Raw genomic sequence first — 23,483 nt, 5'->3', positions numbered from 1 at the left:
AGGATTACTTGTATGCTTTTTTCAATAATGCATTTTCACTCAAAGGAAGAATACACAGACTGAAAAGTTGCACAAGAATAACTACCCAGTATTACAACTGAACTGAAACCCCGGTAACTATTGCATTTCACTGCAGTTTAAGAACAATAATAAAAAAATAAGCAAAAGCCTCTAAATCTAGTCTAATCCTTTCCAATGAAAGCGATACCTTCGTCCGCCGTTCTATTGTATTGTTCTTATTCATTCATGCCCCTCCCATTCACTATTGTCAGAGCTCCGTTCTCTAGCAACCAGACTCATCATTCGTTCCTGATTGGTGGATTTTCAAGTTTCCGCCATTTTCAAACTTCCTTTGGCAGCGGTTTGAATTGTGTCTTCTTTAATGTAGCCACTTGTAAAAAAAAAAAAAAAAAACAATTATAATTACCACTTACACTTTCATGTTTAGTTTTTAGAATAGTTTTGGTGTCATATCGATCCTGCAGTGTATTTCTTGTAAATGGAGGACACGGCAGATCCCCAGATCCAAATTAAAGAGTCAGAGAATGAGAGTCTGAAACGGAAAGCTGGATCCAAGAGAAGAAATTCCTCCATCAACTCTGAATCAACTACGCCAGAAAGCAGCAACTCAAAGCGGTGAGTAAGCAATGATTACTAGCTTACAAGCAAAACCTCGTAATACAGGTCTTCTGACATGCAAGAAATATCAGAACGTTTTCCTCCACTTGACGTGTTGCGTTTTCATTTAACAACATGCTCAAGTCACACACACAGATACGTGTTCGGTTAAGAGGCCTATTTATTAATATGTCATACTGGTAGTTTATATTTTTATGTAATCTCTGCATTCAAGCAAACAGGTTACCTGTAGCGTTTCAAATATGGTACGGTACATAACACGAATTAAATCTGTTGGTTGGTACATTTTAGGCCAAGGTGATATATATATATATATATATATATATATATATATATATATATTTGCAGGTCTGTTGAAAACATAATTGATTCCATGCTGATTGACATTTCACAAGTTCATGCAAATGTTGTTACTTGATCCCCCGGCTTGGGTAACATTGACTTTGTCAGGCGGTAGGGAGAGTGGGCTGCGGCTCCCCTGAAACGATCTTCTGGTCTCCGGCCCCAAATTGGGATCCCATGAACACTGCTTAGTTCAAGCTACTGTAGTGTAGGCCCCCCTTGTTTGAACGAAATGTCTGAATGTTAACCAGTTAGTAAGGGTCACCAGTACCTTCTGGCTGAATTAATGCAGTCCACATGTACAGGTGTTTGCATGTACTGAAAAAACAAAATAGTGAATGCTGACCTAGTGACATATTGTATCTAATGTCAAAACCACAGACTACCTAAGAGGCAAGGTTATCTTCACCTCTACACACAATTTTTGTCACATTGGTAAACAATGTAACAACTTGTGAATGGTCAATGACTTGTAGTGTAGTGGATATGCTAGTCTGTCTTTGTTTAATAAACCACTAGGTGGGAGCAGAGTCATTTTTTATCAGTTTACTTTGTACCACCTTAGATACGACTGTTACAACCGTGCATTTTTTAACCAGGTGGGATTTTTGTCCATGTCTTGCAAACATGTTGAATATATGTCTGAAATTGTAAATAAATGGGTCAAAAATAGTAAAGACTGAGACAGAAAATAAATCTGGATTCTTAACATATCGCTTAGTGGTAAGCTTATACATTAAGGATACTTATTTAGACAGTGTATACTTTTGGGTATTTTGAATCTGCTTTATTATTCCAGTATATATAAATAATAATAATAATAATAATAATAATAATAATAATAATAATAATAATAATGCATTACAATACCAAAATGCAGCACAAATGCATTTTAGGCAAATGGTGCTTTTTTAAAAGTGTGGTTTAATCCATGATAAAAAAAATAAAATAAACATAAAAAAGTTAATTGATTACTAATGCAAAATTCACATTTATCTATTTATTCAAATTATTGTTGCAGCACAAATATCATCTGCACGCGGATGTAACCTTTTACACATTTTTAAATGATTTATACCTTTAAAACTGTGCTAGTTTGTTTTATGGTAAATCAAGGAACCAAGTTAAAGCACACAACTAATAATAAGCACAAGAAGATAATAAACACAGTTAAATAATCCATTAAGTACCATTACATTGATATATTGATTTACTTTCTAATTTTGGCAAATGGAAAGTCCTTAAAATAACATCAATAACCAACCACAAGAAATGTTCAGGACATTTCATTAAATGGTCCTGAGAAAGTTTATGTTGGCTGATGCCACCCTAAAACTAGTTAAATCCAGCTCATCATGATTTATCCCTCTAAGATTTTTCCATTTAATCTGCCAGGGTTTTGTACTTCTAAAAGCCCAAACTTTATAATACACAGAATATTTATAGAATTTTCCTGTTATATGTTTTTTTACTAAAGTTTTCCAAATTCATAAATAAGTACAGTGTATTCTAATGTAAGAAGGTGAAAAAGAAAATGGCCCAATCGTATTGAGGAATTGAACAACATTTTATATTGTGATAACCTCGTATACTACTATAAAAGCAAATGATGTACGTGATCTGTTTCACATCGGTTAGGCCTATCTTGTAAACAATTAATAAAGTGGTAAAGCTTACCTATACTTAAGGCAGGGTAATGTTCATCTTGTGTGCATGAACTATGGCTAAGTTGATAAGAATTGCCTTACCTTATCTTTGTTTACTCAGTATTGCTAGTTCATCCAGCTCAGTCACAGTTCATATAATGTATTCTTGTACAGAACAGTGTGATTTCTGCATAACAGTGGTAAAGAAAATAAAATGGCATTAGGGATGGGACTTTCATGTGGAAAGTAGTCTTTATGCACCACAAATTGAGAGCTATGAAGAATTCTCATTCATTCTCCTCTTCATAGAGGCTGTGAATCTTAAGGGTTATTGTTTTATTTTTGTATCAAATTATGCCTACAGGTACAGTAGACTGTAGCTGACCATATTTGAATACCGTAGGGCTTAAAATGGTACTTTGAGGAACCGGCCCAAGCATTTCTGGACAAAGTACAGTAACTCTGACTGGACTAAGAAAATGCTGGTAGACTTTGTTCCTGTATCTCAACATATTTAATCTTTCATACAGTATGTTCAGACATGCAATGTGATACTGTGTTTTGCTTTTAAACCACACCTGTATACTGTAATTTTCCTATTGTACCTTTGACTGCACAAGCTTTGTAAAGTTAGCTTGAAAATCATGTGTTGATGTTTTTTTTGGCTAATACCATAAAATTTTATTCAGATATTTGCACAGTATGAAGTGAGGCAATCTATTAACAGTTTGGTGTTTCTCTCTACTCAGAATGTGTCAGAACAATTGTTGTAAATCCTTTAGATAACCCACTCTCACTAGGTAACAACCTCTTCTTGTTATGGCACCTGTCAATCTGACCTTATATGTAGGATTGTCTTATATCTATAGATAGAGAAGACCACCCTCAGTCCATTTAGTTTTAGAATTAGTGAAGGCTCAGTATTGATGCTTGGTCATTAGGATATTAAGCCACCAAAAACAACACCACATTTTGCAATGCTCAGCCTTTGGTATGTTGTGTTCATGTGAACTAATTAAAAAAAACATTGTAGCTGTTTTATTAATACTAGAGCTATGTAGACAGTAAAATGTAAACTGATTAAGAAATTATCTTACTAGAATTTTGACCCAGTATTCTTCTCCTCATACATGTAATGCAGTGTAACATATTGTCTTTTTTTAAAAACTAGTTAAAGATCACCAAAGTTTATGTTGGTGGTCAAACTTGTTTTCAGATGATACTAAGAAAAAAATGGGTTTTGACAATTTTAAACGGTCTATATGGAGTGTGATCGTCATGGACACTAACAGAAATGATACACATAGTGTTTTGGTGCTTACATAGCGCTCTCAATTCCAGGCCTCCACTCCGACGAGGAAGCTCTTTCACCTTCCTAACTCCAGGGCCGAACTGGGATTTCACTTTGGTGAGTAAAGAACTAATGTATTGTTTAATATATATATAATTGTACACTAATGCTATTCCTATTTCTGTCACTTGGCAAACATCACAGAATGTTTAAAACGAGCATTGGGTTTGGGTGTTCAACGTTTGCCGTTGCTCCCTTCACTAAAAAGGCATTTTTTTCATAAATTAATGATATTCAAATTCCTTTCTTAGACAAACGAGCCACTGTGTCACTTAACCATTGCTACCACATGAAAGTACACACGCCACACAAAATACAGTAGAACCTCAGAGTTGCGAACACCAGTTACGAACTGACCGGTCTACCGAACACCAACTTTGAATCGGAAGTACACAATCACTCACCCATGAGTGCAGTGCAGCCACAAAGGCGCTCCTATAAGTGGTGTGCTGGTCACAGAGAAGGCAAAATTACTGTACCAGCAAATGTATCCAGAAAGGTGAGGCACATTTCAAATCAAGTACAGGCAATTGTGCTGGGAACATTTTAGTTTTAAACAAAGCACAGGTTTTTTTTTCAAGCCAAAGGACGCAAGCTGCACGAATTTAATTTTGTTAAAACACACACTACATTAACCCAGGTTTTCATGGACATTTGCATATACTGTATATATTTTACTGCATTTTCATCCACACTGGTGCTTTAAAATAAGCTGCTTTCAGGAGACCAAACAGCTGTTCATACCTGCGAGACAGAACACTCTCCATTGCTTTTGATCATTGCCTGACGTGAAGTTTTTGCATAAGAAGAAGAAAAAAGTGCTTTTCTTTTTAACCAGCGCTCCATTTCTTTTTTTTTTTTTTAACTCTTTACACTCTGCCCTATTTCCGCCTGTTTTTCACTGTTTTCATTTATGTATGTTTAACTGCTGGATATTTTGTACTGCATGCATGTAACATATCAAATGAAATGCCACAACATGTCCTTTTTTCATATTATGTAAGTTGCAGGATCAGGCATACTATACGTGGTAGAATTGAGAATATATGTTTTAAAAAGAAAACTAAAAAAAAACACTTTTCCAAAAACATCATGTTTGGTCACTACTATATAATATATATATATATATATATATATATATATATATATATATATATATATATATATATCACAGATGGCTAAAAAGAAAAAATTGCACCATTGAACCTCAATATGAAATGAACATCGGGGGGTCAGCGAGCTTTCTAAAGCTTTCCATCAAAACCGCCCCTTTCAGTCTAGCTGCTTCATTGACGGAGCAATAGACTCAAAACGATCTTATTATTATATCCCAAATAATCAGTTAAACAATAAACACTAAATAATGAATAGGTGTAACTTCAGGCTTCAGTCGCATCCGAATATGGTGTCTAACTTCAGCTGGGTCTATATTTAAAATTTCTGTCAAATTTGGTTAAAATCAGTTATCAACAAGCACTAAACGTTGATTTAAAAATCTGAATTCTTCTGGAACTTTGTGGCTAAAAAAATTACATGTAAAATATACCATGCAAGTTTGTACTAGGAGAAAAAAATGGTCACGTGCAAAACTATTTAAAATCCAATATTTTTGCTTTTGGTAAATATTTAAGGAGCTTGTAGGTTTGCTAATAGTAGAGGCAAATATTACTTTGTGTCCATTTTATTGTTTTCTCCTGATTTCTCTTGGTGAAACATACTGCTCCAAACAATTTAAAGGATATTCAGAAGGCATTAAAAATCTCAATCTTTTGTATTGAAATAATAGCTCTAGAGTAATTAATGCAAAAACAGGTATCGGGTGAGGTGTCAAGTGGGGTCATATGCAAATATCCTATGGTCTGTGCAGGGATAGGGGGGTCCCAATTGTCTACCTCTATGCCTGCCCACTGAAAGTCAGTATGGTGTGAGATCACTGCTGACACGAATAGTGGCCTGGTATCGATATTGCCTACTAGAAATTAATGTGTTGATAAGTGCTGTGTACTCAAGCAAAATATAGACATCACTGACTATCATGTAATTGTTTGGAGCAGTGCAAGTTCAATGTAAGTTAGGCTGATTATAATTGCTTATACTGAAGGACTTAATGTGTCTACTTAATGCTCATTCAGAAGTTATTTCAAACAGCAATTAATCAAATAAAAAACAGGTAATGGGCATCATTGTCTTCCCCTTTTCACTAAGCGAATAATAAAAACAATTTAAACACAGTTGGCTGTTTTTAAACTGGTGTTTTGCTAAGAACTTTTTAACGTAAGTAATCTTTATTTGTTGTAGACTAATCATCAAAGGGCACCATAATCTTAAATTGATTAACCCCTGCTGAGATCTAAACAATACATGGATTATGATAAGGTGGGCTAAATAAAATAATGTAAACAATAGTTACCAGTAAACCAGTTTGACTTGAACAAAACATATCTCTTTTCTTGTACAACTGTAGTTGAATATGAAGACAGTTGCTTGGAGCAAAGTGTTCTTTTTAAGGCCACTTGGTTCATACTAAACAAATACAAACAAATTCAAAAACAGTCTCCAGTCTGGTAATATCAGTGTTTCTTGGACCTCTTGAAACCTTGTCTGGCCAATAGCCGATATGTTTTTTTTTTACAGTCAAAGTACAGTTTCCAATGTGTAAACTAACTTGAACAGAAAATGTAATGTTAATTAACGTGTACTTTTGTTCAGAAAGATATTTAAAATGTCCTTCCTACCTACCCAACTAGATAATCCTGACAGTAAACCAATGCTTTATTAAGGGTGGCATCATTCATCTCTCAAACCAGCATCTAGCTCTTGCCAGCAACTCCTTTACATTCTTCTAGATCCACTTGCTGGTGATTACCAGTAGAGTAATATAGAAATTGAATTTGATTTAAAATAGGGTTTCTTAAATTTTGGGGACTGTGTGTGTGCTCTGGCTTGGTCCATACAGCATTACTTCACTCTTGAGGTAATGTGGCTTTGTTGTAGGAGTTTAGTGATTCCTTCCTGTGGTTTTTCTAATCTTTTTATTAATCTGTTCGGTTTTTATTTTATTCCACAAAAAATGACCAAATGAATCAATTGTCTTTACGAAATGATGTTGATTTAGAGGATGCAGATAAAACCACTGAGATGTCAAAAAATAATCCTTGCTTGTTTTAACATCACTCCTTTTTAACTCCTCAATAAAAGGTGATTCTGATTCACTTGGTCATTAAATCTGTTTTATTTATCAGCCTAGTTAATAAACTGGTTTTTGCCTGTCATGATTATTGCCAGGCAAGTAAAGCAGATATTTTGAAAGCCCCTGCTGTGTTTTATCTTAGATTTTCCCTTTCTTTTAGTATACAGCTGCTAAAACCATAAATACTTTTTTTGCTAATACCGTTTTATTGAGAAAATGAATTACTATAACTCTAACTTATTTTTCATGGTTTATTTTTCCTTATTGAATAACTACAGTATCTGTTTTAATGTTACATTATTTTCTTCCTTTCCAGAAAAGAAAACGAAGAGAGAAAGATGATGATGCTGTTAGTCTGTGCAGTTTTGATTTTAAGGTAAGAATAAGACATTTCTTTCACAATTATTACATCAGTACTTCAAAGCTTATTTATTTATTTATTTATTTTTTTAAAACTTTGTTTGTGGGTACACAACATGATTAAGTCCTAGTCCACTGAACTCCTGGAACTTAATATAAAAACCAAAGTAATTAAAGATATTAATGAACAGACTTTTCTGAGATATTGGACCACTACTGCTGGTTTTGGCACAGGTGAGGGTGATACTCCCTAATTATCAGTTTCAATCTGCCAAACCAGTTAGTCAAGATCTCGCTAACGACATTCCCAGATACTCCAGACACTCCGGCATTGTCCAAGTCTAATGAAACCTCAAGATTTAAAGAACGACACTGAGCAGCCTCAGCATGTAGCTCCATTTTTCCTTGGCAAAACATTTGAACAATTATAACAACTAATGGGTGTACTGTTTTGTTCAAGAATGTGAGATGAAAAACTTTCACAAAACTTTAAAGTTTTATTAAAAGTATTAAAAGTTAAAAATCCTCTGAGATTTGTTCTTCCATTTCTGCGTGGGATTGGCTATCAAGTGTTTCAAGGCATTACCTGATTCATAGTTTGTTTGCTTAACCGGAAGAGTGTTTACTGCACTACCTTCAGTGTTTTGTAGCAACCAGTAAGGCTTTTCTTAAGACAGTGTATGTCAACCTTAAAAGTATGGGTGTGGATGCGGTCATGTAGGTAGATGGTAAGAAGAACTATTCGACTCATAAGTTACTGTACATTTTATTTCCATAATAGGAACCTAGTAACCATCACTCCCCATTATTATTATATATTGTTTTACAGTACTACAGTATTTTGTAATTCAAAATATATTTAACCAGGATGACACCTTATGACAGGATTTTGAGGTGAGGCCCTGCATGGAAAACAAATAAAGCATATCTGTTAATGGCAGAACATAGATCTCCTCTAACCCTAAAATACCTTACTTTATAAATTCAGTGATGTCCTACTCAAAAGGTTGTAACAATATTCTACCAGAGTACACTTTACCAGTCTCTTGGGTGAAGTTATCTTCCCTAGACTGTTATATCAGTTTGTAATTGTGAGTTATCTTTCTTAGACCTGTTGTGTTGAAATCAGATACAGACTTGGATGAAGAGGAGTTCTTTATTCCAGCTCATTGTTGATACCGAAAGTAGAATTTCTTGTTGGATTGCTGCCCAGCTGTTGAATTTTTTTAATTTTTTTTTTAACTTCTGTATAGGCCTAGTGCCCCTTAAAATTAAATTTTTTAACGCTGACACTAGTATTAAAATTCAGAGAAAGCTTACTAGATTTGTTTTGGGAGTATAAACCCATTACAACAATCTTTTCAGTGTTTTATGCGGACCTTGTTTTAAGACTAAGCCCTTTTTCTGAGTACAAATTCTGTTGAAAAAAAAAAACATTTGTTCAAAAAAAGAGGCGGGTCACTGGTCTTTTGTAATCACTGTGATGTGTTTGTAAACTATATTATATTTTTTTCCACATGTACTCTGTGCGCTCATTCCAAGGGCAAATTGTCAGGAGACAGACAACATCACAAGTGGAGGGACTGGGGGGGGGGCTGCTTATGGTTATAAAAAATAAAAAAAATCCATTTAACTTTGTGCAGGTACCTTTCTTTTACCGAGTTCAACTTTACACAATGGTTCTTTCAAGTCTAAATACAGTTATTTCAACTGTAAGTGTTGGTCTTCCAGTATTTATTTAAAGTATTTATAAGGAGGGAGCTCAGTTTTCTTACTGGCTCTTGACTTTTGGTTGTTTGAAAATCTTCTGTAACACAGAAAAATTATAAATGGTTTGTTATGAATATTGAATGCCTCAAAGTTATTTTTTAAAGCAAAAAAGAACATTAGGCCTACATATTAAAGCCATTATAATGCGGTAGTCCTAGTGAAGACATGTAAGGCTTTATTTTATTGTCCTTCTGCTGGGGATGCGTATTCCTGTTGTCTTCAGGTATTCTTTGAACATGTGATGTGTTTCCGGTTATCATTCCCTCAGGCTGAAGGTGAGTGCTTACCCCTTCTTGGTTCAGCCACAGTTTACACTAGCACACTTCACTCCCACTTACCCAGACAGTAGTGGTTTTGCATGAGACCAGACTTGCTTATTATGCTGCTGGACTTTTGTTGCCTAAAACATGACATCCTTACTTACACATGAGTAAGGTAATCCCAACATCCCAGACAACCAGTGATGTCAAATGAGTCCTCCTTAGGCAAGTCCATGCTCGGATCGCTGTCTGTTTGCTATGTGCAAACCACTCCTTACAATGTATCTCCAATAACAGAATCCCTGGAAACACATATACTGTACCCTACTCATTCTACAATGCAGTGAACTTTAAAAATGTAAAAATAATAAATAATAAAATACAAATGTGGATATAATAAAAACTGACCTGAAATAGAAACAAATGTAAAGTGTTGTGTTTGGAATAATTGTACACACAATATGATTCTAAACTGCCTGGTAATTTAAAATAGCATAAATATTATTTTGTATAGCCAGTGGTATGTCCCTATGCTGTGGCTTTCTTATGAACTAGAGTCAGCACTCCTTTTGTAAAAAGCTATAATATAGTGCCTGTAAACTGAACCTTTTTGTTGTATTACTGATTGCTAATTATATATTTGTTTTTCATTTTTATTTAATGTGTGTATTAACAAACCTGTGAGACAGTTGGGTGCTGTCACCAGAATTGACAATAGATATTTAACAAAAAAAAGCCTCTCCTAATGATACATTGTATTTTCCATTTCATCAGGACCTCATGCATATCATAACTGTGACTGGATTAGGAATAACATTGTTTTTTTTTGTTTTTTTTAATCAGATCCACATAGTACTAGTTCTGCCTTTAGTGTGGGTGTGCCTAACGAAGTATGTTTTTATTTTGTCTACAATTATTTTGCTTATGGGATCACTGTAGTATTAAATATCCTACATATGCAAGAATGGGTTATCAGTGCTCCCTCTAGTTTGAAAACATGTAATACTGCAGATAGTCAGTGAACTGCATGTTTTCTTCTGGACTGATATCCTAAGTGTCTTAAACAATTCAAGGTCATGAATTAAATAATGTAGAACAATTAGGATTCTAATACCTGAAGTTTAAAAGCATTTTCTACAGGGAGTTTGAAATCCAGGACTTACACTTTCACTGTTAGAGCTGTAAAAAGCAGCTTAACCATAACCTCTTGAAGTTACTTTTTGCTAGTGAAGTTTGAAACATAGAGCCTGCAGAAGATCGTAAGAAATAACACCACATATGCAGCAGTACTGAGGTGAAGGCAGAACTAGTGAACCGTCTATTATTGTATACAGTTTTTAATATATATATATATATATATATATATATATATATATATATATATATATATATATATATATATATATATATATATAATGTATATATATAATGTATGTATGTATGTATGTGTGTGTATATATATATATATATATATATATATATATATATTATTAACCTTTTGGTAAGTGCGCCTTCGGAAACAATTTGGAAGTACTGTAAACATCTGAATATGTTTTGTTAATAGCAAATCATTTTGCTGCTATATGTCTTGTGTATTCTCAAGTCCCATTTTATCAGGGTAGTTGGATATGTCTCCACCCCCTCTAGCAGCAGCTGTCTGTAGTTGGAGGACAGATGATTCTGGTAAACGGCTGCACTGTTAAGCCCTCCCACATTTACTAAAGTTCGGTGTACTTTGCTCTAGTCTGCCACACAGCAGTTGACTCGAGATAGAGAGGTTGGGAGTGTTCATCAAGTATTCTGAAGAAGGAGGGGGAGGTATTTATTTCATAGTAGGGAATTTCATGTGGATTTACGCGTAGAAGACGTTTTAAAGGATTTTACAAAGGATGGTGGCTTACGATGAAATCGGAAGCCTTTTGCCTATTAAAAGGAGTCTTCAAGTCATAGACTTTCAAAACCAGTCCAATAAAGAATCAGAGGTAAGACGTTTTTTTGTTTGTTTTTTTAGACCACTGTTTTAGTTAATAAATCAAACATTTTATATTGGTGTTTTTATAAAAGTTCCTAAAAAATAGTCCTTTCAATTCTATTTGTATAGGTTGCGATGGTCATATCAAGTACATGGTTTTTGTAACTTTCTTATCAGTAACATTTTCGTAATCATGACTGCTGCCTCAGGTTATCGACAGGTATTGTTCATAAAATGTGTTTGGGGGCTTTACTCTCAGTATCTCCGTAGTTGCTGATCAGATTGTTTCTATAGTGTTTATCTTGCACAACCCATGTGGATCTCTTAGCTCAACTTTTTCAAAGTGCTTAACAACAGTGTCAGCATTATTTTGATACCACGTTTGGGTATTTTGGGTGACAATAGGAAGCTTTTTGACCTTTGTTGTTGATTTTGAATATCTTTTGAAGTTTGTCTTTATTACCAGAGGAAGGTTGCTTCTTTTACAACTGTGGCCAGATAGCATTCCTGTTGACCTGTGCAGATCTGTTCTTGGTAGATTTACCATCAGAATCAGTTTAGCTTTCATTTGGATTTCCTTCCTTTGTGTTAATTGCTAAGAAGGGAATTAATGTGTTTCACTGTGTGACATGCAAGTTACAGTGAATGGCAGTGGAGTTCAGTGGGGAATAAACTCATTACTTATGTGTAATTTAATATTTTTATTCCTGTACCTTTCTTTGCATGAGTAATTGTTCTTCTTGGGAACATTTTTTTAAAAAAGAAAAAAAAAGCATGCTAGTTTTGTGCCACAAAGTCCTCAGTTTTATTGTTTAACAGAAACCAACCCAGTGCCATTTATTTAAATGTAAAAACATTCCCTCTGACTCTCTTGTGCATTAAAATGTATGTATGTATTTTTTTTTTTTTTTTTTTTAAATTGACACCAAGCACAAATGCATTATTTGGTGGAGATATACAAAGATTTTGAATGATTTTTATTAAATATTCTCTTAGGTTAAACAGTCCTTTAAAAAAAAAAAAAAAAAAAAAGATTTATGAGTTTATTCTCATTTTTCAAACAAAAAACATTTAAGGTTAGTGAGAAGTCCAGTGAAAAAATATTTTTCAGAAAAAAATAATTGTTTGTTTTTGTGGTTTTGCCAATTGCATTCATTTTTTACACTCGGGTTTATGTTTCTGCTGGAATTTTTGGATTGGGAGGGCTCGCTCCTGAATTAATACACATTAAGGGAAATATGAGCTAGTTTGAGGCACACCAGCTGAAAAGGGGGAACATGTGGTTTATGGTGGAAACCCAGACTAAAATTATTTATCCTGAGAACAGCCCATGGATGCTATCTAATCAATACCTTAAAATAGATTCTTTTTTTTTCTTCTGTTTCCGAGAGAGTTAACATAGGGAGTGGATTGTTTTTTCAGTGTCTTTCCAACTCAGGATTAAGGTGTCAAATATTTCCAGGATTTTCTTTGGGTTGCCTCCAAACTTTACTGATGAGCACTTTAATGTTTCTTTTTTTTAAATCCTTTTTTCACATGGTATTTTTACAGCGTTAGAGGTTTTGAAATAAAGAACATCATGGAAATATATATTGCATACAGTTTGTAAATAATATCAAATTACACAATCACCATCTATCAGAAGTTGAATACTGTAACAATTTTTCATGAACTAACCTGGTATAGAATATATCCATTTTGAAAGCATTGTTACCCAGTCCCATACATACAATGATTGCAATGCAACAAATCAAGAAAGCATTTAAGGATACATTTTTTAAAATTTAAAATCCCTGAAAAACACTAGTATACTTATATAATACTTTACATATGACTTAATGGAATGCTGAATCCAGGAGTCAGACGTGGAGATCATTGTTGCTTATTGTACCCCAGAGTTTCATAGGGACATTATATATAGTTATACTGCTAATAAATGAGTCTGAATTGTGGAACATTTGTACAGCAACAGTTCTGTACTTTTGCGAAATACAGTACTTCCAACAGGAGTTGCAAATTCGTGTAAAGTCTTAAGGTTCTATGGCATGTTTTTACAAGCTAAGAGGCTGAATGGCTTCAGATTTAATCTAGCTTTTGTCAAATGCAGGTTGTTTTTGTGTGACTTGAATGTTCTTTGTGGTGTCTGTCCTACAATTTCTGCAATGCGTGCTCTGCATCAATAGTATACCACATAAATATCATTGTCAATTATTACTGGATATACCTGTATTCTGAGATGTACCATAAAGCTGCCAACATTTGTCTTTTGTACATGTCATAAGGATTGTTAAACCGGTCCTTGTTGTGGTTAGTAGAGATCATTTTAAAACAAGGGTCCATCTTTTTAGTCCTTCTCTAGTTAATACAGTACTCCATTTATTTAAGATAAGATAGATTGTACTGCTGTAACACACACACACTAATAGTTAAAATAATTGGTTGCACATGGGTTCAATGGAGATGTATCTGCTAGTTAGTTATGAACGTGTGTGTTTTTAAAAGAGGATTGAGCATCAACTAGTTAACACTTCACTATTGTCTTAAAGACCATGTCTTGTCTTGTTGAAGCACTGTATATTGGCTGTGGCAGTTGTTTTTAGCAGCTGGTGTTTCATAATTCAGGTGTTCTGACTTCTCACGCAAGCCTACCTGTTCAAACAAATTACTTGTCAAGAGTTAAAACCACTTAAAAGGAACCCTGATGAAGTCAAAGGTGTGAAAGTTATTTTCATTTAATGTGAGAAGTACTGTACCTCCCCTTTTTTTTCAGCAAATAGCCTGTCCTTAAAATAACCAATCACTTTGATTTATTTTGTTGTGGCCTCTTTAATAGAACTAGAAAATGAATATAATTAAAATACAGGTTGCCCATTTGAAGAAATCTAATTAATTACTGCTGTAAAGAGATCAAATAGCATTTTAGATATTTAAATACAAGTTCTTTACCACAAACTGAAAAATAAGGGTACTATTATATATATATATATATATATATATATATATATATATACATATACACAGTGCCTTGCATAAGTATTCACCCTCCTTGGACTTTTCCACATTTTGTAGTGTTACAATCTGGAATTTAAATGGATTTAATTGGGATTTTTACCATTAAATTTACACAACATACTTAACACTTTGAAGGTGCAAAATATTTTTTATTGTGACACAAAAGTTAATTAAACAAAAAAAAGACATTTGTTGGTTGCATAAGTATTCACCCCCTGAGTCAATACTTGGTAGAAGCACCTTTGGCAGCAATTACAGCTGTGAGTCTTTTTGGGTAAGTCTCTACCAGCTTTGCACATCTGGATCCTGCAATTTTTGCCCATTCTTCTTGGCAAAATTGCTCAAGCTCTGTCAAGTTGGATGGGGACCGTTGGTGAACAGCAATTTTCAAGTCTTGCCACAGATTCTCAATTGGATTGAGGTCTGGGCTTTGACTGGGCCATTCTAAGACATTCAGGTTCTTGTTTTTAAACCACTCCAGTGTAGCTTTGGCTGTGTGTTTAGGGTCATTGCCCTGCTGGAAGGTGAACCTCTGCCCCAGTCCCAGGTCTCTTGCAGACTGAAACAGGTTTTCCTCTAAATTTCCCTGTATTTGGCTCCATCCATCTTGCCCTCAATCCTGACCAGTTTCCCAGTCCCTGCCGATGAAAAGCATCCCCATAACATGATGCTGCCACCACCATGCTTCACAGTGGGGATGGTGTTCTCAGGGTGATGAGCAGTGTTGGCTTTGCGCTGCACATAGCGTTTTGCACTAAGGCCAAAAAGTTCAATTTTGGTCTCATTTGCTTTTGGCATTGGATTTGGGGTTTTTTTCAGCAATGGCTTTCTTCTCGACACTCTTCCATAAAGCCCAGCTTTGTGGAGCGTCCGGGTTATAGTTGTCCCATGGACGGTTTCTCCCATCTCAGCTGTGGATCTCTCTAGCTCCTTCAGAGTTACCATTGAATGCTTGGTTGCTTCTCTGACTAATGCCCTTCTTACCTGGTCACTGAGTTTTGGTGGACGGCCTTCTCTAGGCAGTCGCGGTTGTGCCATATTCTTTCAATTTTTAAATAATGGATTTAACGGTGCTCCGGGGGATGTTCAAAGTTTGGGATATTTATTTTATAACCCAACCTTGATTGGTGCTTCTCCAGAACTTTATCCCGGACTTGTTTTGATAGCTCCTTGGTCTTCATGATGCTGTTTGTTTAGACATGCTCTCTAACAAACTGGGGCCTTCCAGAAACAGGTGTATTTAATCTGAGATCATGTGACACTTTAATTGCACACAGGTGGACTCCATTCAACTAATTATGTGACTTCTGAAGGCAATTGGTTGCACCAGAGCTTATTTAGGGGTGTCGCAACAAAGGGGGTGAATACTTATGCAATCAAGACTTTCCAGTTTTTTATGTGTAAATAATTTTGAAAAATATGTAGATTTTTTTCCCCACTTCGACATTATGGACTATTTTGTGTAGATCAGTGACAAAAAAAATCTTATTGCCATTGTGTGCTCTTGGTCTACCCTACCTGTATATGCCAATGTGTTTATCTTTCAAAGAAAATGTAAAATACAAATCCTAAACTAAAAAATCTTTCATTACTTGAGATGCACTGTTCAACAGAGTGTAGTTAGTGCCCATTTGCTAAGTGCAATACTCCCTTGTTAACAGCTGAGAGTCAAACAAGATGCATACCAGAAATGCTCCAAACCTTTATAACCTTCTAGGAATGAGAGTAGTTCATTGTGACAGATAAGAACCATTGGCTCATCTCATGTTAAAAACAGCTGTTGGATATGGGCAATTTCCTGACCAGTGCAAGAGGGGCATTATTGTAGTCAGGAAATTCCACACAAGAGGGTATGACAATTGGCTTGTCCACCAGTCCCATTCTGAAACATTCCTTATAGGATCAAGTGGGAACCCTCTATTCAAAACATGTTTTGGTTCTTATTTATTTAATATTAGACTTGGCTTGATATGTTCTGTAAAATATGTGACAAATGAATAATCTGTATTAATTATAGCAGCTAATATTCTGTCTTTGTCTTTGCAGGAGCCAAGTAACAAACGGGTTCGACCTCTTGGAAGGGTAACATCACTGGCCAACCTAATCTCACCTGCAAGAAATGGCGCTGTCAGGCGATTTGGACAAACAATCCAGGTAAAAAAATATTTACCATCGTTTAAGAATAGCATACATTAATCATAAGTGAAATGCTTTCTAAAATAAGTAGAGGTGTGGTGGCAGTTGAAATTATCTATAAAGGTTTTAGATATGTAATCAAAACATGTCATTTTAGTCTGCAGTTAAATAGAAGTAACTAATTGGCTTTTTTTTTTTTTTTTTTTAACAGTCCATCTCATTTCGAGGGGAAAGCAAATCACCAAGTGGTTCCCAGAAATCGTGCAGCAAAACTGCAGCCCCAACCCCACCAAAGAGGCGTAACAGCACTCTTTGGTCTGAGACTCTGGATGTTTCCATGAAAGGAAACTTTTCAGCTAAAGAAATCAAGAGACAGGAGGTATGCCAATACAAGCCCTTGAATGAATGTGAACCCTGTGTTTTGGTTACTTGTAGTTGGTTGTTGGGCATCCATTACTGACACATTTCTAATCATTGATTGTTTAATAACGGCATGCTGTACATGGAATTCGGCTTCTAGTTTCACCCTTCGTAGTCTTTGTTTTATTGAGCAGTGTCCGTGTAAAGGTTGTGGTTACATAATGTACTTTGCAGTCAGTCTGCTAATATTTAATTTGGTCGATCCATTCTAACGCAGTAAAAGCTCACCACTTTGTGTACTGTTCCCATTAGTTTTCCTATGCCAGACTGTGCTTATTTCTTCCAAGATGTCGCACCCACTGTCAAAACTGTCAAACAGTAAGACCATTTGAAAAGTATGTGTGACAGTCACATTCAAATACAAGTTCAAATAGAAAATTAAACTTCAGCAGACTAAAACTATGAAACTGGTGCGTACGTTTTCAGATCTTGAAGATAATTGGTTACAAAGGTATATTCAAGTCAAGGAAACGAGGAACACATTACTGAATACTAATGTTTTAAAAGTTTTGTATTATTATTTATAAAGTGTGAACAAAAAAGGCATTTCATCCTGTTTTATGTTACCTTTTGACATGTGCTGGATTTCAATTTGCCCTTTTTTTTTTCTCAGGCTATTTTTGAACTGTCTCGAGGGGAAAAAGATTTAATCGAAGACCTCAAGTTAGCTAGGAAGGTCAGTTATTTTATGGTTTTAAAATAATTTGTCATAGTGTATACAAAAACATATGATCTTGGCAGCATTTTTATAAACAAGCTATTGTAGCTATTAAAGGAATGACTGTGCCTTTTTAAAAAAAAAAGCAATGTTTTGATGTGCTTGGTTAAATCTATAAACATGATTCATCAGGTCTCCATTTAATTAAATAAGGTGTGTAACACATTTACTTTAGTTATTTATGTAGGTCTATTTATTTATGTATTTATTTATTTGTTTAGGCTTACCATGATCCCATGCTGAAGCTGTCTATTATGTCTGAGGAAGAACTAACTCATATCTTTGGGGATCTGGATTCATATATCCCTCTGCATGAAGGTAAAACTTTGGAATTATTATTATTATTATTATTATTATTATTATTATTTCATTAAAATGTTTCAAGAAAACAAAACAGGAAAGCAGCAGTTAATTTACAGTACTATACTTTACCAATGTTAATCTCTTGACACTGAAACGATAGTTATTCTAGGGTTGTCTTTTTGGAAAGTACTTGATGCCCAAAGAGTTAAAGTAAAATATTTGGTTTTTTTTCTTTCTTAATAAGGCTGTTTTATCTCTTCCAGATCTTCTGGCACAACTTACAAAGGCAACAGGTCCAGACGGAACTGTGGGGCAAATCGGTCACATATTTGTAAACTGGGTGCGTATCCACAGTTGTTCGTTGTATTTGGGGGTGTTTGTGGTTATGTCAAATAACACAAAGCAAATGTTCTTTAAATAATAATGGTATTCCTTTTTTTTCTTTTGTCTTTAGTTGCCAGGCCTCAATGCTTATAAAGCGTACTGCAGTAAGCAGCTTGCAGCAAAGACACTCCTGGATCAGAAAAAGCAGGACCGCAGAGTACAGGACTTTCTCCAGCGCTGCCTGGAGTCTCCATTCAGCCGCAAGCTGGACCTCTGGAGCTTCCTTGACATTCCACGAAGCAGACTGGTTAAATATCCCCTGTTGCTGAAAGAGATTTTAAAACACACTCCCAATGATCACCCAGACGTGCAGAGCCTGGAAGGAGCGGTATGTGACTTTAACACTTCTTAATAAATTAGAAGTTTGTAAATTCATATGCCAATGAGACATTGATATAATTTACCCAAACCTTAATTCTCCTTGGTATGCAACACATTTTATAACAATACATTTATCTCTTTTTTTTTTTTTTTAAGATTTCCATAATCCATGAAGTTCTTTCTGGTATCGATCTTAAGAAAGGTGAATCTGACTGCCAGTACTTTATTGACAAACTCGAGTATCTTGATGACCGACAGAAGGACCCGCGTATTGAAACAAGCAAGACATTGCTCTGTCATGGAGAATTACGGAACAAAAGTGGAACGGTAAGATATTGTGACTGACTGGTATTTTTTAGAAATGTGGGGAAAAAGTTCAGTTTTCTAAAGTGGGAACAAAGGCTTTGACTTTGTAGGATCAACATTGTAGTCAAATTAGGTAGTCAAGCAATAAAATTGTGGGTTTCTTAATTTACAAACCTAAAAACATTCAGTAGTTACGTCATGCTTATTTAAAGCCTATGCATGAGGGTTCTTATTATAAAGAACAGGTGATTGTGTAATATATAACTATTGTACAATACAAGAATATCGAGGGATCCTTTTTAATGCCAGACACAATGATATTGTGGCTGGGTTTGCTTACAAATGAAGTTATAGGCTGTGGTTTATTTAACATTCCTTTTAAGTCTACTTATATGCTTAAAATATCCATGCTACTACTGATTTCCAAATATCTTTGTAACGTATAAGTCTTTTTAGTTTTTAGTTTTGTTTTTATGCTTCAAATCTGAATTTTTCTCTTCTCTTTGCCTAGAAACTTCATGTATTCTTGTTCCAAGACATCTTGATTTTCACTCGTCCGGTTACCCGCAATGAGCAGCAGTGTTATCAGGTGTATCGTCAGCCCATCCCAGTGCAGGACCTGGTTCTTGAAGACCTGCAGGATGGAGATGTCAAAATGGGAGGTTCCTTCAGAGGAGCTTTTAGCAACTCAGACAAAGGTAAGATATTGGTTGCCAAGGTGTCTGCTACAAATTGACAGAGTAACCAGCAATAGTGCCTTGAGGGCTGATGGAGCATAAAATATACTAAGTACATGGTATCTTGGTGAAGCTGCATTTCAACAGTCCAGGTGTCCAAAGAATGAAAGAACAAATGTGTAAAAAAAAAAAAAAAAAAAAAAAAAAAAAACCTTCCTATTTATTGGCCTCTTACTGATTTTCTAAATTACCCCTAATAAAATGTTCACTTAGCCCTGGGGATTTAGATAAGCATCCCACAGTTCTTATTATGTTGAAAGAGTTTGTCTTGCATGATAAAGTAATTGGAAAATGTAATTGTATATGTAATGTAATTTGTCAGAAGATAGTGACAATCAACAGTACTAATTTTATTTTTAATTTTTTTTTAGCTAAACATATTTTCAGGGTGCGATTCCAAGACACAACTCAGGGTCAGTCCCATACTTTGCAAGGCAGCGATATCTTCCATAAGCAACAGTGGCTCAACTGTATCCGTACTGCTATAGCAGCACACCAAACGGCCCAGTCCCCAACAAGAGAAAGGGAGCTCCCACAGCTTAATGAGGAACCAGAATGCTGTTCCCCTCAGGCAAGGAACATCAAAGTGAAGAGGCTGTCATCTACCCTTTCTGGCATTGTCCATATGGAGGCAGATGAAAACACTTCCGAGACTGCTTCTATTGAGGACACCACAGAGGAAGTTGAAAATGTACAAACTTCAGTTTGCAAAAAAACATCTATAAAGAAAACAAAAAAAGAAAAGTCCCGGTCAATAGGGAAAAGAAAAGAAACTTTGGTGTAAATAAAAGCCATTGCTGGATAATATTGTAATATTCTTTTAATTGTTATGTTTTTCTTTGTATATATCTTTTTAATGGCAGCTAATTCAATGCAGGCATCTGTATGGAAAAAAACTTAGGGTCTGTTTTAGGTTTGATGAATCGCTACAATGTGGTAAGTGTTCAGGGGTTAGACTAGCTGATTCATTCACGTTTTAAATTGTTTGAGAAATGTAAATAAGTGGACAAGATTTTAAGTACAGACCCCAGGTTCAATAGTTTTTAGTGGAACACACTCTTTCAAAAGTATTTGTACATTCCTTATTGTACAGATTTTATCCTGCCAAGCCATGAATTTACTATATTAGTTATATATATTTTTTTCATTAAATTAAATGTAGAATATTGTTATTTTTCTTTTTTCTTTTGTTCTTAAACAATCAGCAGGTTTTATTTTTTATAGAACACTTGTCCTTTTTAATATGGTATTTTTTTACTGAAAATTATAAACTGAGCCACAGTGGGTTTGAGCGAACAGCTATAAAACAGATCAAACCATCCAATGTAGTGGCTTGCATGAGGATTTTTTGTTGTTATTGCAGGCATGTAAAATGCTTTTTGTTTGGAACTACTGAGAGAGAACTGCCATTTAAATGTTTGAAATAAAGAGGTAAACTGGTATGTACAGAAGGTTAGCGAGGAAGATAAAATGGAAGGGGAAAAAATGGTGTACATTAAAAATGAATTGTAATTACAAAATAGAACTAAAAGGTTTCTGTGCAAATTGATCAGCATGTTAAGAATACAAGCATTGTGCTTTTTAAAATGTGTTTTGCTTATATGAGGGATTTCATTTTGGTATAAAAAGCTAAGAAGTCATGCGAAAAAAGGATGAAAAGGGTATGTTGGGGAAGATGAGTTTTGTAGAAAGATGTGGCATGTTGTAACTTGGACTGTAAATATATGGATGTTTATGAAGGGGCAGTTCTCTATGTGGTGTACAATATCAAATTATGAAGTACAATAAAATTCTATGTAAGGAAACATTTAGTACTGTGTGCTACTTTGTGTAATGTTTATGAAAAAAATATTCTGGTTAAACCATTATTTTACATGCATCACATCACAAGTAACATTATCTGCCCATATAGATAATATAAGGTTTACAACAATTGTGGATCATCTTATTGTGGAATTAAAATTAAATAGATAACACCAACTTAGATTTCAGAAGCTAGAAGTGTATACCTACAGGATTGCATTTTTCTTGTTTTATGTTTGCAGGGCTGCTTTATTGCCCATATTTAGAATATATCCTCTTCTGCTTACAAGAATATAAGGAATGTCTATCCTCTTTCAAGGGTAGCAGACGTTTTCATAGTTCAGTGTGTGACGGTTACTGAATTTCAAAACATTTTAGGGCAACCTATGTAAACACACAATGTCACATGGACTAGTGAACCATACTTGCGCACACTGCGTCATATAAATAGACACCTGTTGCAAGAGAATTTCCATTGTATGATAAATGTCTTTGTCCTGCTAGAAATTTAGAAACTCTGCATGAGATTGTGAATTCATTAAACAGAGCAGGAGTTGCGCTGCTACAGATGGAGAATGATTGCAATTGTTCTGATACCCAAAGAAATTGTAAAAGCTGGAGGTGATGTTCATTAGTGTTATCCACTCTCATGCAACTCATTTATCGGTCATTCTAGCTATGTAGAATAGTTTGTACTATTGTTGTGGGTCTGCCTCTGTGCATTGCGGGAAGCCCAAAAAGAGTGCTAGTCTCATGACTAATTTAACTTAACTGTTAGGGTAGCGTGCAATTCAGTCAAGCATTTATAATGTATAAATGAAACACATACTTCCAGACTTGTGCATTTCATTAAGATGTCAGACATATTTGATTGCATCTAAAGTCACTTTTAGGGTAATAATTAAAAATCTGATATTCAGCATTCCCCATTTAGATGTTTTTACAGAATTGTCAACATTGCATGCATGGATATCTGCATAAAATGTGGTTGACGTCATAAATCACGATGCTTTCAATTTTGGGATATCATGCTAGAGAAAATGTTTTAATCAACAACACATTTCTGTACTAGGTTGTACTGCCAAGTATTTAAATACCATAGCTACTGTTATTTGAGTGGTTTCATAAAGTACATCTGATTTTTTTTATTGTATTCAAAAAGATTTCTGCACTATTGCTTTCCACGTAAATGTTTCCCAATACAAATTTCACTCTGAAATGATGCCTAACCACATTATTTGAGGTGGGGAGGGGGCATTTCATGACCTAGATTGTTTACTGTGATACAATATTTTCATGTAGATTACACTTTCCCGATTATTCATCATTGAACTTTTAGGCAGTTGTTCAACTTGAATGCCACCAAAGCTGTATAATAAGAACACCATATTATTACTACACACAAGGATATTAGTAAAACAAAAACCTACATCTTGAAATTTCAAAATAAGCTGAAAGAAAAGTTAAAACCATAAAAAGCATGTGAAACAAATGAAATGGCCTTTCCACTGCAAAGCTGTAGACCTCCTAACCAACCTCACATGCAATCCCTTTTCCTTAGAATCTTATTGATGCAGTTTTCTAAACCTTTTCCAGAAGAGCTATTTTGCTCTGCCAGTGGAAGATCAGAAGAGATGGGGTGTACAAGAATACAAACTAGGTTTTCTGACCACTGATCAGTTACTACAAAACAGTACTTCTGAACATGGATGTAGTATTTAGAATCTAAAAAGGCATCTATAAGTTAATGATGCTGTCAATACATTATTACTGAAAACAGCTTACTTCTCGTTTTCAGTCTGAGTCATGCTGT

The 23,483-nt window shown here is 34.8% G+C and overlaps 1 protein-coding gene across 2 annotated transcripts; it reads left to right on the top strand.

Annotated features, from left to right (window-relative positions):
• Positions 1-262: 262 nt before the first annotated feature.
• LOC117414858 (neuroepithelial cell-transforming gene 1 protein-like) lies at positions 263-21,678 on the top strand. Of its 2 annotated transcripts, XM_034024686.3 has the most exons (12): positions 263-636; positions 3,969-4,035; positions 7,485-7,544; positions 16,589-16,696; positions 16,890-17,057; positions 17,712-17,774; positions 18,038-18,134; positions 18,383-18,459; positions 18,574-18,831; positions 18,981-19,151; positions 19,642-19,828; positions 20,239-21,678. In XM_034024686.3, exons 1-12 carry the CDS (start codon positions 500-502, stop codon positions 20,649-20,651), a joined length of 1,806 nt encoding a protein of 601 aa, XP_033880577.3. In that variant the 5' UTR covers positions 263-499; the 3' UTR covers positions 20,652-21,678. The 2 variants fall into 2 exon arrangements, with proteins under 2 accessions (XP_033880577.3, XP_033880576.3); XM_034024685.3 differs by lacking the exons at positions 263-636; positions 3,969-4,035; positions 7,485-7,544 and adding an exon at positions 11,303-11,540.
• The last annotated feature ends 1,805 nt before the right edge of the window (positions 21,679-23,483 follow it).

Source organism: Acipenser ruthenus, chromosome 7 (genome assembly GCF_902713425.1).
Source record: "Acipenser ruthenus chromosome 7, fAciRut3.2 maternal haplotype, whole genome shotgun sequence".
Taxonomy (NCBI): Eukaryota; Metazoa; Chordata; class Actinopteri; order Acipenseriformes; family Acipenseridae; genus Acipenser; species Acipenser ruthenus.
This window is presented reverse-complemented; position numbering and strand designations above follow the sequence as displayed.